Source organism: Primulina tabacum, chromosome 12, assembly GCF_025594145.1.
Source record: "Primulina tabacum isolate GXHZ01 chromosome 12, ASM2559414v2, whole genome shotgun sequence".
Classification (NCBI taxonomy): Eukaryota; Viridiplantae; Streptophyta; class Magnoliopsida; order Lamiales; family Gesneriaceae; genus Primulina; species Primulina tabacum.
In genome coordinates, this window is record NC_134561.1 from 36,603,099 (window position 1) to 36,620,824 (window position 17,726).

At 32.4% G+C, this 17,726-nt stretch overlaps 2 protein-coding genes across 2 annotated transcripts; both read left to right on the plus strand.

Moving 5' to 3' along the window:
• Positions 1-3,942: 3,942 nt before the first annotated feature.
• On the plus strand, positions 3,943-5,214 carry LOC142521290 (dof zinc finger protein DOF5.4-like). The gene has a single exon (XM_075624513.1). It carries the CDS (start codon positions 4,065-4,067, stop codon positions 4,932-4,934), a length of 870 nt encoding a protein of 289 aa, XP_075480628.1. The 5' UTR covers positions 3,943-4,064; the 3' UTR covers positions 4,935-5,214.
• Positions 5,215-9,866: 4,652 nt separating this feature from the next.
• LOC142521193 (uncharacterized) lies at positions 9,867-13,209 on the plus strand. The gene is made up of 5 exons (XM_075624419.1): positions 9,867-10,342; positions 11,567-11,667; positions 12,400-12,497; positions 12,641-12,852; positions 12,972-13,209. Exons 1-5 carry the CDS (start codon positions 9,949-9,951, stop codon positions 13,013-13,015), a joined length of 849 nt encoding a protein of 282 aa, XP_075480534.1. The 5' UTR covers positions 9,867-9,948; the 3' UTR covers positions 13,016-13,209.
• The last annotated feature ends 4,517 nt before the right edge of the window (positions 13,210-17,726 follow it).

Below are 17,726 nucleotides of genomic sequence, written 5' to 3' on the forward strand. Positions count from 1 at the left end.
GCGGAAGTATTTAATGCAAAACGTTATTTGAGACTCGAAAAGGTACATGAAAGGACCGCTGATGTGATTTTGTTGAAAAAATGAACTGTGTTACGTAAGTCGAATACTAGCACGGCAAAGATGTTCATGTGAATATCGCATAAACGTTTGATACAATTATTATTCCAAACTCGAAAAGATATATAAAGGATGGCTGATGTGATTTTGTTGAAAAAAATGAAATGTGTTACGTACATCGAATACTAGCACCGCAAAGATATTCATGTGAATATCGCGGAAGCGCTCCATGTAATACGTTATTCGAGGCTCGAAAAGATACATGAAATGACGGTGATCTGATTTTTTTAAAAAAATGAACTTACGTACATCAAATACTAGCACTACAAAGATGTTCACGTGAATATTGCAGAAACGTTTAATACAACAAATTATTCCAAACTCGAAAAGAAATATGAAAGGATGGCTTATGTGATTTTTTTGAAAAAAATGAACCGTGTTATGTACATCGAATACTAGAACCAGAAAGATATTCATGTGAATATCGCGGAAGCATTTAATGCAAAACATTATCCGAGACTCGAAAAGATATATGAAAGGATGGTAATGTGATTTTGTTGAAAAAAATGGACCGTGTTGCGTACGACGAATATCAGTACCGCAAAGATGTTCATGTGAATATCGCGGAAACGTTTAATGCAACACGTTATTTGAGACTCGAAAAGACATGAAAGGATGACTTATGAGATTTTGTTGAAAAAATCGTTTGTGTTACGTACGTCGAATATTAGTATATATAACGGCAGATGTGGACAAGTTCCAGAAGTATGCCCCCACAAGAGCCATGTGCATCGAGGCCATCTATGTTCCAGCATCATTCAACCACTTGCTTCATTACTATCATATAACCATTATCATCCATTGATGCTCTTACTATATCACACGCACACATACATACTCCCACACAATGTTCTCCAAACCAGACCGGACCGGCCGGTCGGACCGGTTCAACCGCGAACCGGCCTCCAAACCAGTCCGGAGATAAGTAAAAACCCGGAAAACAGGTTTAACCGGAAAAAATCGGTTAAAACCCGGTTAAACCGGAAAAACCGGAAACCGGCCGGTCTTTAGGAACCACACGGGTCTGTGAAATTATAAAAAAAAATTGGATGGTGGGGATGAAGATGATAATGACTATGAAAAAACACTTCAAGAATTGGATGCGGTGTGGGCATCAAAGGATGCAACTTGAAAGTTGAAACTGGATGTTTGATACTTTTTTGTATAAGAAACTTGATGTTTGCTACTTTTTTGTATAATTAAACTTGATGTTTTCTTGGGCACTTAAACTTGGTCATCACTATTTGGTTACATGTTAGATGTAATTTGGATTTTTGAATTTGAAAAGTGATGTTTATTTGGATATTTGTTGTAATTTTCATCTTAAAAATTAAGTAAAAACTATAAAAACATAAATAATCAATAATTTACTATTTTATTTATTATATAAAATAAATAAAATATTAATTTTATTGATCCGGTTCGACCGTTCAGTTGAACCGGTTGAACCATTTTTTAAGGCTTGACCGGTTCGATTAACGGTTCGGTTATAAAAACACTGCTCCCACACTCCCATGCGTCTTCAAATAATTTTAGTTATCGGGAGAACTCGAGTATTACCAGTGGCGGAGTCAGTCAGTCAGTCAAAAATATAGCTTTGTGCGGACTAGAATTTTAAAATCTAAAATCTTTTAATATTTTAAATTGATCTATTCGGACTAAAATCATATTATTTCAAAATTATACAAAATTTAACTCAAGTATTACCAGTGGCGAAGTCAGTCAGTCAGAAATATAGCTTTGTCCGGACTAAAATTTTAAAATCTAAAATCTTTTAATATTTTAAATTGATCTATCCGGACTAAAATCATATTATTTCAAAATTATACAAAATTTACATATAATTTTTTTTAAAAAAAAAATTGGGTTACCCGGACTTTAGCCCGGGGTATATACCTATGTAGCTCCGCCCCCGAGTATTACTATGAAAATAATTCTCAGAGATCTTTTTCGTTAAAAAAATTATGATTATTTTCCTTACACGATAAAATCATGTCGATTAAAATTACCTTCCTCGTGTTTGATTGAATTGTTTAATAATCCAATCTGATTAATGTTTGGTTAAGATTTTATATATTGATCTCAAATTCAATCAATCAAAATAAACATATTATTATTTATTTGATATTGTTTCACATCTTGACAGGGGCGTATTTCCTTTCTGGGCAAAGCCTGCCCGACATAAATTCTTTACAAAAAGTATTTGGTTTTGTACTTTTTTTTTTTTTTTTGTAGTAACAAAAAATTGAAAATAACAAAAATATTATATTCTAATTACTGAAAATATTATTTAAGTTTGTTTATTGGGTAGGAAAATTTTTAAATGGTATCATTTTTTACTATACAATCTTGTTATTTTGTCCGAAAACATTCGAAAATAATAAAAAAATTATAGTTTGTCCTCTGAAAATTATTATTTATGTTTTTATCTTTGACATAAAAATATTTAAATATTATAATTTTACCTTAATAATTGTATTGTTATGTGGTAAAATAAATTGAAATGATATAAATATTATTTTATGCTTACTGGGGAAAAAATGTTTTTTCCTACCTGATTCTGAAATCTTTGCAACACCCTGCATCATAATTAAGGATGATGATGTTTTCCGAATCCGATAGAAAATCCGATACTTGACCAGAATGAAAAAGGATATGGGAAGATTATTTTTTTTCCCGATTAAATAAATGGGTAATTGGGTACGGGGATTTTCAGGTACGAGGATATAGACGGATCTTAATGATCATACTCATAAACAATTCGAATATGATTTTTCGTTCATTGTATTAATTCTAATATGTTTTTGTTGAATGATATTAGCTGGATGAAATTAAGAAAATTATTAGTACATAGTTTATGCTATTTTTGTTGGATAATGACGTTGAGATAGATTATTTTTTATGTTTTGTTATTTTTTCTATAATTTTTAGTTTGTTAGTTTTTATATTTTTTCCTTTATTATTTTCAACAGTTTAGTAAATTTGTATAGATTACTCGAAATAATTTAAATTTGAGAAAAATAATTATATGTGGTAACATGGTATTTAGATACGGTCTGAATATCCAATCCTCCGATGAATAAGGGACGTGAATGAAATTGAAAACTCGATGAAAATAAATATAATAAATAAGGACGTGAATTTGATCCGAAGATAGCTTGATAAGGAAATATTGGATCTAATATAAAACCATTCTTTATTTCTCACCCCTCGATCTTCGAAGGGTTTATTTCATCCTACCCATGTGGGCATTGCTTCCATGATAAGATGAATGACCAAGATTTGCTCATGCATATATAGGACACACTTTTTTTTTTAAATTGTCATGCTCCATGTCAGGACTAGAAATATCACCGGGATATCAACAGAGAATATTAAAAAATTTAACTATGATTAGAATAATATCAATAAATAATATATTTATTTTGATGGATTAAATTTGAGAGAAGATGATAAATTATAATTTTATTATTCTAGATAATTAATAAATATAAAAAAATAAAAAATACAAAGGATATTGTTTTGATTTTACGGTGAACTATTTGATTGATATGTAATAAATATTTAACGAGTAAACTTCATATGAGACGGTTTATCCCGATATCATCGACTCGGTTCATATATAAAATAAAAATATATTATTTTTTTATAAATGGGATCGAAAATTCATTTAACAAAATTGATTATGATAGAGTTTATTGGTAATTTCGTTGTTACGTTGCTTTCAATGTCATCTGGACTGTTTGTAAGGATAATATCGTCATTTCATGTAGGACCGATATCATCATTATTTTATTTGCTTGTAATGAATTATTAGTTGAAGTTGAAAGATTTGTTGGGGATATTCGTTTGCCAGAGAAAGCTCAGTTACTCGAATTGTTTCAGCAAATCAATGCTGCGGATTTTTCATCGGGGAGTGGGATTTTTCAGAGAATTATAAGATAATAATGCAAGATTTTCACTCCATCGGAGTTGGAGGTGGCGGCGGGAGGTTTTTCGGCGGCGGAGGTGGGGACCGGAGGCTGCGAGTGCACGGCCACATCTTGGCACAGCAGGCCTTGAAGTGTCCTCGCTGCGACTCGCTTAATACCAAGTTTTGCTATTATAATAACTACAATCTCTCCCAGCCGCGGCATTTCTGTAAGGCCTGCCGACGTTACTGGACCAAAGGCGGAGTGCTCCGCAGCGTTCCTGTCGGTGGTAGCTGCCGGAAGACCAAGCGTTCGAAGTCTAAAAGCGGCGCGGGGGATGGGTCGAGAGAACGCAAATCGAAAGCTCAGAGTCCGAGCAGTACAGATAGCTCCAGCCTCACCGCCGCTACACCTTCCTCCGCCGCAGCCTCTGCCGTGGCGGAGGAAGGATCGGCACTGAGCGCTGCTGCATCGGACTCTACGAAGAAGTACGGTTTCTCAGGCGCGATATTCTACGACGCGAATCTTTCTACGAACCCCAACTTCGATGATCACGACCGCCAGGCGCCGTTGAAGAACCACCACCCCACCTCCGCCGACAGCCAGATATTCACTGAGATCGAGAGTTTCGACGGACTCATGACTTCCTCGGATAATACGGCGAGCATGATCGGGTTCAGCATGGCCGACATTCCCACCACGTCGTATGACAGAATGCATCCAGGTCCAGAGGCAGACGAGTTCAGGATGCAGGACACAAACAGCGACGGACTGACGGCGGCGCTGGATTGGGGGAGCTACGGCGGAGATCAATGCATGTTTGATCTAACGGCTGCCCTTGATCCTTCATACTGGAGTCAACCCCAGTGGAGTGACAGTGACCATTCCCTACCTTACCTCCCATAATCCCAATTTCTCACCTTTTTATTAACATTTTCAAATACAAATATTTTCTTTTTAAAAAAAAAAAACCAAATTTATTTTCCAACATTTACTTCATTTCAATTTGGGTGAATTTGGTCAATATATATTATAATATTTCATCATATAAACTAACTTGCAGATAGATATATCTTGTTTTCTGGTGCATTCAGGATTGAGTTCATCAAATATACATAAGGTTGTTTGGCTGTGTTTTAATTTGCTTAAATGGCTGAGTTGTGTTGTATTTCACTTATTTGTACATATCTTTGTTTCATCTTGACATTTGACGTTTTTTTTATTTACGATGTATAATATAACAAAATGTTCGATAATATAAGATACTTTCTTTTTAAAACCTAGACTAGATACATTTGTTAGTGTTAAATAGATTTATCATCACAGTTAAAAAAATAGTAAATAAATATTATTCTTCCACGTGTTTTGGGAGTAGGTCTCTCGTGAGACGGTCTCACGAATCTTTATCTGTGAGACGTGTCACAATAAAAAGTAATATTTTTTTCATAGATGACCCAAATAAAAGATCTGTCTCACAAAATACGACATGTGAGATCGTTTCATACAAGTTTTTGCTTTATTTTGGACATGGGGTTATTGAGTTTTAGTTCCGTATCTTTACGGTAATACAAAATTTGTGGGGATGTTTTGGTTTTTCACTATACTAAAACAAAATATTTTATGGAAAATAAGATAATTGTCAAATATCTTGATTTAAGGTTTTTTTTTTCTGAAGATTTTTAACAATTTCGATCCCATCTTAGGATGTGGATCTAGGACATATTTTGGCAAAGCTGAAAACCAATTTATTTAAAGACAGTTATTTTTCGAATTTGAGGATATTTTTACTCGAAAAGTGCTGTCTGATTTAGTTCCTCTAACCACCATATGCATAATATAAATATCGATTATTATTATTAGACCGAGTGCTTTAAATAGATTGATATTTTCAAAGCAGTGATATTTTTAGGCACGAGCATCGTGCATCTCCACATGTTCCACACATGGTCCAAATTTAGCCTTAAATTCCTCTGGTTAGAAAGTTGATGAGATTCTATGATTTATCATAATTAATATTATTTTTATATGTTTTGAGTAGTTTTCACGTGAGAAGATTTTACAGATGTTTATTTGTGAGATAAGTAGGTCTTTTGTGAGACGATATCACGAATCGTTATTTGTGAGACAACTCAATCCTACCGATATTAACAATAAAAAGTAATGGATAACCCTAATAAGATATCTGTATCACAAAATACGACCCGTGAGACCGTCTCACACAAGTTTTTGTCTTGTGAGATATGTCAATTTTGTCCATATTTACAATAAAAAATAATATTATTTTCATTAATGACTTAAATAGAATATTTGTCTCACAAAATTGACCCGTAAGATCGTCTCCCATGAGATTTTTTAATGTCTTTGGGTATTTTGTTATCCAATCTCGGTCAACTTTTCAATTTGAAAATTGATCTTTTTGTACTATATTTCAATATATTTGGAGAGTGATTTTTTAAAAAAATAAATGAGAAGTTCTAAATGACAAAATACATGTCTTTCTTGCTATTAGAGATGATAATTTTTCCCACGCTCGAACCTGGAAAAAGATGGGTTCAAATCAGTGTCGATATTAACAATAATATAATAATTAATGTTATTATATGTATTGTTTAAGTATATTAGTATTTATATATAATTGAATTATATTATATCAATATTTTTTTATAAATAATGCAGAAAATACATATTTAATCTTACTAAGTCATGAATATGGATTCCCTAATTAGATAAAAGTGTAGGTTTTTTGTGAGACGGTCTCACGAATCTTTATCTGTGAGACGGATCAACCATACCGAGATTTATAATAAAAAATAATACTCTTAGCATAAAAAATAGTATTTTTTCATGGATGACTCAAATAAAATATTTGTCTCACAAAATACGATTTATGATATCGTCTCACATAAATTTGTGTCTAGATAAGATGGGAGACGAGGGGATGATGTAATCGTGGAGCGACGACACAACCCTTATCAGTCAATACATATATTATAGGGGTGATTGGGGAAAAAATGCAAGGGGTAGGGGTATTTCCGGGAATCGGCATATGGAGAGACCATACCTGCATCGCCAGATCATAACGTGTCGTTATGTGATTGGTGATTACGTTCTGGTCGATTTGTTTGTCCGGGGGCGGCGTGCCGTCTCCATCTAAATATTTCCCACATTTATAGGAAAAATTTGTGTATTTTTTAATACATTTGATAATGTATTAAATTGGATACAGAATGAATTGCCTTCAATCAGCCCAAGTCCATGCAGACGTCATTGTAAATGATCATGGTCCGTACAAAAACTCATATGAAATGATTTTAAAAATCAAATTTGTGAGACAAATTTTCAACCCGATATAATTCATGAAAAAATATTATTTATTATTATAAAAATATTACTTTTCACTTTATGTATGAATCGAATTGAGTCATCTGACGGAATAAATCTGTGCTACCGTTTCGGATGCGCCCTTCTAATTTATTCAAATTAATGTGACCAGAGAACGTGGATGATAGAGTTGAGGGAAAATTTTAATGTTCACTCGATCTTTTTTCGATCTCGGTCATTTTTCAGATGTTGTGTTATATATATATTGATATACAAAAAATAAAAATTATTAAAAATTATAATATATATCACTAAAATCCAATTTTAGCAATATAGAATAACAAATTTGCAAAGAGAGAAAATTACGCTATGAAACCCGACACCCTTTTGTTAACTCGTTGTTAAATGTTAATAGGAAAAAAGAGGAGGATAATATGATTAATACATGATTTTTGCTCTCCATCTGTAGCATATAAATTAGCTGGCAATATATATAGCTATTATTATTATTTCATAATTTGCAGAATCCAATAAAGTTCAATGTTGAGCTAAAAATGAATAGAATTTTTGAAAACCTAAAAATGAATTCACTCACTCTTAAGGGCAGAAAATACAAAGAAAATATAAAAATAATACATATATCATAGTTTGGTACACATATAAGATAAACATGTGATATATAATATAAGGATAAGTTAATGATAAATAATATGTATGATATTATATTTAATGTTTGTTACGATTTTAATGAGAGTGATTAAATTTATATATTAGATTGTAACGACAAAATTAACCTTATCATAATAAATTTTATAATTTCAAAGTTGTTTCTTGAGTTCATATTTATTATTTGTTCATGCGCCGACAGTGTTTGCATGATTTATTTTTTATTTGACCTAATTTATATATTATATAATATGATAATTGAGGCCTTAATTTTGTGTGTCAGGTCAAATATAAATTTTTAAGGTTAATTGAGTGACACTAATAATTTTATTGAGATTTATACAATTCATTTATATAATTATCTCGAGTTCATTTATATAATTATCATATTATATAATATATAAAAATATTTATTTGATTTTAATTTCTATCTACAAGTGAAATGAGAGAACAATAGGGCTTAGAATTTTTATATATTGAGGACACTTAAGTCATTTGTGGTGTCTTTATCATTAGATTAAAATTATCATATCTCATAAAAGATAAATTTTATCATTATATAAAATTATTTATCACGGGCCCATGATATTATAATGAGCTTTCTAAAAAGGTACCAAGCATGAGATACTTATCCCATGTACCAAACTATACCTTGTATAATATAACATAAATATAATTTATAATAATAAGTGATGTTACATGTACATCAATTTTTTGCACTCATATCTAAGATGACCAAACTACCTTGTAAAAATTATATAATTACAACTCATTTTCCTGGAAGTCATCATGTAACAAAAAACGACACTTCTTTCAAATTAGATATATATGTTTACTTTTTTACATAATGAAATGTTAATTTACGTAAATTTATTTCATTTTCTATTTTGAGAGCATAATACACAATATAAATAAATCAAACTAATATTTATTTAATTTAATTTATTCAAATATATATATAATTCATTTTTTCTAATTGAAAAACAAATAAAATTCTTGTATTAAAAATCTCTTAATATATTGAATAAAAATCTCATGATATAATGATATAAATATCAATATAGCAATATATTGATTTACTTTTAACATAATTATATTATTTGACATTATTCTATAATAAATTATAAATGTCCATACATGTATATATTTTATACATATCCAGAGTCCATACCAAAGGTGTATATATGTGGATGATATTATCATTATTGGTCATTGATTATTTAAAGGCTTTTTTAAAAAGTCAGACTAAGTTGAAGGATTTAGGGCCTTTGAAATATTTTTTAGGGATGGAAATTGCTGGTTCAAAGCATGGAATTTAGTTATGCCAACACCATTATATATTGAAACTCTTGCAAGATACTGGTTTTCTTGCCGACAAGCCAACAAGTGCACCTATGAATCCAACAATTACACTTTTTACTATTGAAGGCGATCCCATGAAAGATGCTTCGCTCTATAGACGTCTCATTGGTCATCTTTTATATCTCACCATCTCACGTCCTGACGTTACATATGTTGTACATAAGTTGAGTAGATTTGTTGCTCAACCGCGTCTCCCACATCCGACAGTTGTTCATCGCTTACTCAAGTATCTTAAGTCATCTCTTGGGCAACGCATTTTCTTCTACGCTTCCTCGTTGTTTCAGATTTAAGCAATCTCCAAATACTGGTCATTGATAGCAACAATCCAATAAACGCGATTGCAGTTATTTGAATCAACTTTAAACAACCAATTTAACATTAACACGCCATTATTTGATTATTTTATTTATCATAATCACATTTATTTGCAAATAGAATTAAATTTTATTTTGACTTCGGTGAGATGAGGAGTATTTACTTAGACTCGGTTCCACCATTCCATTTCATTCTCCTATATATATATTGATCGTAAAATCTAGCTGCTGAATTCCGTTTCTGCGAATTGTCTGCCATGGATTTGTGGCAGAGAGCTCGGAGCTTGGCGGAGGAAACCGCCAAGAGATCTCAGGAGTTGACGCAGGGCATTGGCTCCATGAATTTCTCAGACGTAGTCTCCGAGGCTTCGAAGAGATCCCAGGAGTTCGCCACCGAGGCGTCCAAGAGGTCGAAGGAGTTTGCCAACGAGGCGTCGAAGAAGTCGAAAGAATTCGCAGCTGAGGCTATTAAGCGCGCCGATCAGCTCACGGCTCAGATTCCCCCTGCCGCCACGGTGCTCACTAATCTCGTGGATTCGTCTCATAAGGGCAATGAGGCTGCTGATCTGGACAAGTTTGGGATTACGGATGATTTGAGGGATTTCATTAAAGGGATTACGATCGGTACTTTCCAGGATTTCCCGCTTGAAGGTGTTGTTCTTTCGTTTACTACCTGATCTATCTGCTCTTTTTTTTTTGTGGTGAATTGCTTTATATGCTGGTAAATGTGTTTTTTCTTTTTGAAATTATCGGGGTTGGAAAATCATCCGTTTGCGTGTTTAATCGATATTAGAGAAGGTTGTTGAATTTTCCGTTTGATTGTGATGTATCATGATGTTCTCTGCTGCTTTTCAGCGAATTGATCCTGTTTTAACAAATGTGGTTCTGGTTTCTGCCTCCGAGTAGACACAGAAAGAACTCAGTGGATACTATTTGTAGTTCGATCACTGCTATATTTATGCTATTGTTGAGAGTCACACTAACGGGGAAGCACTATTAATGTATTGATCCGTTTTGAAAGTTAATCAGTATGGCATTCCTCCTTTTTATGTCAGGTCCTAGGAAGTTTTGGTTTATTGATGAGACAAAAGGAGAACATCAAAATAGAAAGCAATTTGAACATTGATATCAATATGTGACGACCATACCAAACTACAAGTGAAGATGTATAGAGCCATAGACAGTCAATTAGGAACAAAGAGCCACATGCTTTTGTGGACTTTGTGTGATATATTTATAAAAAATGGTGATCTTTGCCTTACTGATGGGACCAATGGCATATGTAAAATGAAGGTGTGATCAACTAGGATTATATACTAATATCATATGCAAAATGAAATAATCAGATTTCCAGTCTTACCGCAAACAAACCTCTCGATGTAGTGACTGATGTCCATCTTCAGAGGTAGCATCACATGGTTAATGAATGACATAAAAGAATGATCTGTAGCATCAATAGATCTTGGTTATGGTGTCTTGAACCATCAAACTAAAGTCATTAATGGCTCCACGCTGATGTGGAACAGTCTCGGGTAATGCATGCTGCTACTCAAATCTAGTGTCAAGTCAAATAGGTCGAAGAACAGGAGAAATTCTGGAACTGAAAATGAAAGAAAATAAAGTAAAATATGAGTGTGCGCTTTAAATCACAAGGATTAGGCAGAAGCACTCATTAACTTTCACCAACTTATTTTGCATTTTCTTGCAGACAGGCTTTCACCATTTGGGTAAATTTAACTTTAAATTAAGCAACTTTTTTAGAAGGGTAGATCAACCAACTTGGAATATGGGTGTACCAAAATCACCATCTCATTTCATAAAGGCTGATTGACTTTGATGCAAAAGCTTATATTTGTAACCATTTTGCATTTGCAGATGACTCAGAGATGATAGATATTCCTGCAGTTTCAAATGTTCGACAGGATCTCAATGAATGGCAAGAAAGGCATGCAAAACTTGTTCTCTCTACGGTGAAGGTTAGATTTTTCTTGCCTCTTTGTTTCTGTAGCTGAATAGGAGAGAAAAAGAAAAAACAAATAACTTTTTATTAGTAGATGTTCCACTCAGAAACTGAGCTGAGCTTGAGTTTTTATTTTATGTTTCAAAAGTTTTATGGACTGGCTTGGGGATTTCATTGTTACTTTATCTCTATGGATGAATAGCGTACGAGTATACGATGAATGAACTTTATATTCTTTCAAAAATCAATGAAATTTTTCCTCTTGCACTTTTCTTAACATTAACAATTAACTTAAATTTCTTCTCATGATAAAATTGCTCGGTTATTGTTTGAGCTCAAGATCATAATATGCTTAACTACGAATTGGCCGAAGGGCTCAGATTCAGAACTTCAAACATTATCTTAACCTGTACCGCATATAAAGAATTGTGTGAATATGACCTTAACATGGCATGAATGAGTATATTGAAGTTCCTACGAAATTCAACAGCATATGCTATCCGCATGTTTATGAATTCATATGAATGTTGTGAGGCTTTACCTATCATTGATTTTGGCACCGAAAGATATCATATATATCATGTGAACAACCTTGAGAGGGAGGGAGGGAGGCAGGCAGGCAGAGCGTGCATGCCAATATTTCTATTTCTGATATGGTTTAATATGAATAAATTGGAAATGACCTCAAGCTGTATCCTAACATCAGTCTGGTTCAATTCTCACTTCCTTTTTTCCCTCTCTCTTTCAGGAGATGTCAAAGCTAAGGTATCAGTTATGCCCAAAAGCGATGAAAGAGAGGAAGTTTTGGAGGATATACTTCATTCTTGTTAACAGCCACGTGGCACCGTAAGTTACTTCCCCATAGCAGTGTCCTTTATTTAAGAAATTTTTTAGAGTATTATTAACCATCAAACTCATCATTTAAATATCTGATGTGTCTTGAATCAGTTGGCTCTACCTTGAACTTGTCTAACTTAAATCTGCTATAGGTATGAAAAAAGATACCTGGATGATTTAAAGCTGAAATCTGAGGAAAAGGCAAAAGATACTGAAGTGAAGGAGGTTTCGTCGGACGGAACATCATCTAAAAAGGGAGAGGGGATTTCAAAACAAAATAGCAATAATGCTAAATCATCAACTTCTGAACAAGATTTAGATGTCTTTCTCCTCGGAGATCTCGGGGATAGCGACGATGGTCCAGGTATCCGAACATACCACAAACTAAATTACTTTCTGCTTTTGCCCTTGCTATTTGTTCCTAATTTTTTACTTTTCTTTTACACTCTGCTGGCTCACATCCTTCTTGTTTGGTTTATTCAGATGATGCTGGCGACGACATTGACGATGATTTTGACAAGATATAGTTTGGGAGTGAAGTGAAGCAGTTACATGTATGTCTTTGCCAAATTTCCGCCACACAACATTTAAATATGAAGTTAGTAAGTTGGAATTCAAGCAATGGAATAATGGATTATATTTTTTAGCAAGAAAATTTCAATTAATGCGAATTTTCAAGCCATAATTTTAATTGAATGTTCCAGAAATGATTTTATTTTCACGCAGGAGTTTAATTAGAGTTCTGTATTATTTTTGTACAAAAATGTAAGTTTCGCCCTTTACCACTGGATTTGTTCTCATATTTGCCGGGTCCATCCATACTTACAAATGCTGGCCGTGGGTGGGTAACGGCTCCGACTATAATGGATGGCCAAGATTTCTTTGGCCATAGATGGGTCTCATGTGGCCGAATAAATCTCTGCCGTTGATGAACTCAAATTTCCCCGGGTAGTGTTGTCTAACCCATACCCATACCCATACCCATACCCCAGTTGAAGATCCGACTCGAGACGAAATCTGGCTGGACCCAAGCCCCAATGCTCAATTTCCAGGCTACCGGTTTCTTTCATTTGGCTTTCGGTCTTCCTTATCAAGGACGGAACATCCATTACAAGTCAAATAATATTTTAATTTTTTGAAATGAGGTCCCCTTTCTTTTTGGAATTTTTCTATTATTATCAGCTTCAAACTACCCTTCTTATCATCACGTACATGTGAAAATTTGTGTGAGACAGTCTCACGGGTCGTATTTTGTGAGACGAATTTCTTATTTGGATCATTAATGAAAAAATATTATTTTTTAATGTAAGAGAATTATTTTTTATTGTGAACATTGGTAGGGTTGACCCGTTTCACAGTTAAAGATTCGTGATTCGTGAGATCGCCTCACAAGAGACGTACTCTTGTGTATAACACCGATGTTATATTTGATATCTAATTGTAATAAATCGAGATCTAATTGTAACAAACTTATCTTTGGTTAATTTTTTTTTTGTTGATGCCAAATTACTATTTATAATGATGAATATGCAAAAATATTGACGATGATGAAAATTTTGTCCATTTTCTCTCTTCAAAAAATAAAATAAAATAATTGTCTATTTTGTATGGTATTATTTCTGATCATTTTTATCCATAAATATCTCACAGTTCCCATGTCCTACTTGTATGTGGGACGAGAATTCAAGATTATTTACTTCACTCGATATCAACAAAGGTAATGAAGTTTTCACATACCTGAAAATTCTATCTAAGGACCTAAAATATATTGAAATCAACAATAAATGTGTTCAAGAAACATGAAGAACGAGTGTTTAGTTGGTGTGTTAGGTGAGCACTTGATCAATAATCAGGAGTTTGATTCCTCATGCCAACATTCTTTTGGACGAACTTGTCACACATGACTTGCTCTATGCAGTTTATCTGACTAACATGGTTTGTAAGCTATTGCGTTAATATCAGGGTTTACTCAGTAAGCACCGAAGAATATTAATTGTGGGTTCTCACGTCATTAAAAAAAACACGCCCGGATGGTAAATATAAGAAAATAAGGGGGAGAAAAACTAAGAATAGCATGCAAGTCTAATGAGTAAGAAGTTATTATTGTTTTTTACGGAGGTCCTATGGTACAATGCCTCAGACATGAAAATAGGCATAGATTCTTCTCTTTCAGTACTGGGGCCAACATATCACATGCCCCTTATTGCTTTGGTCCATGTGAAGTTCTAAATTTTCACATTAAAAAGTATTCAAAATTTACATATTTAAATAAATGGTAAAATACTAGAATAGAATTCCCATGGATTTTTTTTTTTAAAAAAGAAGAAAAATAATAGAATTCATATGGCTTGATTTGTATGAGTAAAATTTATAATCTGACAGAAGTATATATGTGATGTCAAAATATTGGCAAAAAATTGTGTGAGACGGTCTCATGGGTCGTATTTTGTAATATGAGTCTCTTATTTAGGTCATCCATGAAAAATTAGCACTTTTTATGCTAAGAGTAATACCTTTTTATTGTGAATATCGGTAGAGTTAACCCGTCTCACAGATAAAATTCGCGAGACCGTCTCACAAGAGACCTACTTCAAAATAGGTGGGTCGAGCCATAATGTCACAACCTGTTTTAGAACTACTATTGCTCTTATGCACACGATAAGTACTTGTAAAATCGTTCTTCAGATTATTTATGGCCTTATTTAGGACTAATAAATCAAATGTAGAAATATTTAAATTTGTCTACCCCGATTTTCGGTTTTTTATTTAATTCACATCGATCAAAATACACTCCCTCAACTAAAATAAATACTCGATGCTTGCGTAATAAATATAAATATTATAGGATGATATATTCTTGCATAAATTTTTTTTAAAAAAACTAAATATTTAATTATATCGATCGAAGAAAACTAGTACATATAATAAAAAGAAGAGGCGTAAAATCAGTCTAGAGTATTATAAATATTTTGAAAATTCAAATTATATGGAAGTTGGGGAAAAAAAATTAAAATGGTATATTTTTTCAAAAATAAAAATTTATATTTCGCATTAAAATTACCACCAAAGGTATCTTACGTTGTAAAAAGTAGAACTTGCTTCGTTGAAGTACCTTTGTCTCACGGCAGATTGGCATGGATCACACACACATAAACATTGGATGTGACCACTCTTAAATTACTTCAAATAAAACAAAATATTAATATTAGACAAAAACTTGTATTAAACGATCTCATGGATCGTATTTTGTGAGACAGATCTCTTATTTGAGTCATTCATGAAAAAGTAATATTTTTTATGCTAAGAGTGTTACTTTTTATTGTGAATATCGGCATGGTTGACTCGTCTCACAGATAAAGATTCGTGAGACCGTCTCACAAGAGACATACTCTTAATATTATTAGACGATTTCACGGACTTATACACTTTAGACATATCGATCTGATCCATATCTGTAATGAAGATAATACTTTTCACATAATGAGTAATATTTTTCATGAATCGAATCAGGTCGGATATATATTCAAAAAACTTCGTCATATATATATTTACATGCATAATCTATTGTATAAAACTTGATCTTCTTACAACATCTTTTTGCCTCCTATAAAAGCACCCATTCTTCATAAATTAGACATAAAAAGCATTCGATCTCATTTTAGCAAGGGGACATATCCGAAGATTAAATGAAGAGTAAGTCTCTTATGAGACGGTCTCACGATCTGTGAGACGAGTCAACCCTGCCGATATTCACAATAAAAAATAACACTCTTAGTTTAAAAAGTAATATTTTTTCATGGATGACCCAAACAAGATATATGTATCATAAAATACAACATGTGAGATCGTCTCACACAAGTTTTTGCCTTAAATGAAAGATGAATTTTTTTACTCTATGATCTTACGAAATCATGAATATGATTCTAACGTCGTCGAGATAACTCGTTATGTAATATTTGATTGACGATGATTCGTTTATCATGTCGACTTTAACTTCTAAACAAATATTTTCCAAGATAATCGTGTTTAATCACTTAATTAATTATATGTAGGGCCCGATTTATCACGAGAAATTGTCGGCACCATAACTCGACGATATTGGAAACTTGTACCACCCCCTATCAAATACCGCCACGTGGCGTGCAACGGCTCAATGTTTGACACGTCTGACGGATATTATTCTGGTGGGACCTGCATGATTAGGTGGCTGTAATTTATTGGCTGTATTCCAACCCCTTAGTTGGCAGTGGGTATCTATCAGGTGCGGCAAGCTCCAGTTTTTTTTTCTAACATTTTAATTAATAGCATCCAATTAATGATTTTTTATTTTTGAGAAAAAAAATCATAAATGAAAGTGGAAATGAGAAAATATTTAAAAAAAATAAAAAAGTAAACAAAACTATTTAATTATCATAAATTTCACTGTTTTATAGAATTATAGTGATAATACAATTTATTTAAAAATGAATATGATATGTCGAAATTAAAATTTAAAATATTTTTATTTTTTAGTTTAATAATCTCATCAATAATTGAAATTTAATTATTAAAATACTCCACTACTTTCACCCTATAAAATATAATCAATAAAAAAAATTATCATGGGAAATTTGTTATATACATTTTTATAACGAGACAAAAATTTGTGTGAGACGGTCTCACATGTCGTATTTTGTGAGACATATATCTTATTTGGATTATCCTTGAAAAAGTATAACTTTTTATGCTAAGAGTATTACTTTTTATTGTGAATATCGGTATGATTGACCCGTCTCACAGATAAACATTCGTGAGACCGTCTCACAAGAGACCTACTCTTATAAGAATAAGTTTTTATACTTCAAATTTTATTTTAAAGAAGTTAATATTAATAATTATTTTCAAATTATCTAAAATAGTCAATCATTTATAGTGTTTATATTATTTCTCTCTGATAATAATAATAATAATAAATTTCTTCCCTTTATTTATAGCATAAAAAAGTTAATATATGAATAAATATGTGCATGAATTTATATTTTATCGACTATTTGACACATATTTCTTGCGTGTGTAACTACAAGTCAAAAAGTACATGAAAATATGGTAATGGAAGTTTAATAATCATAATAAATTATATATATATATATATATTAATTATTAGTCGACATTAGAAATAAAAATCGACAATCGGAAATAATTATAAATTCAACATTTTAAATATCACATTTTCTTCTTTTCTTTTCTTTTCTTTTCTTT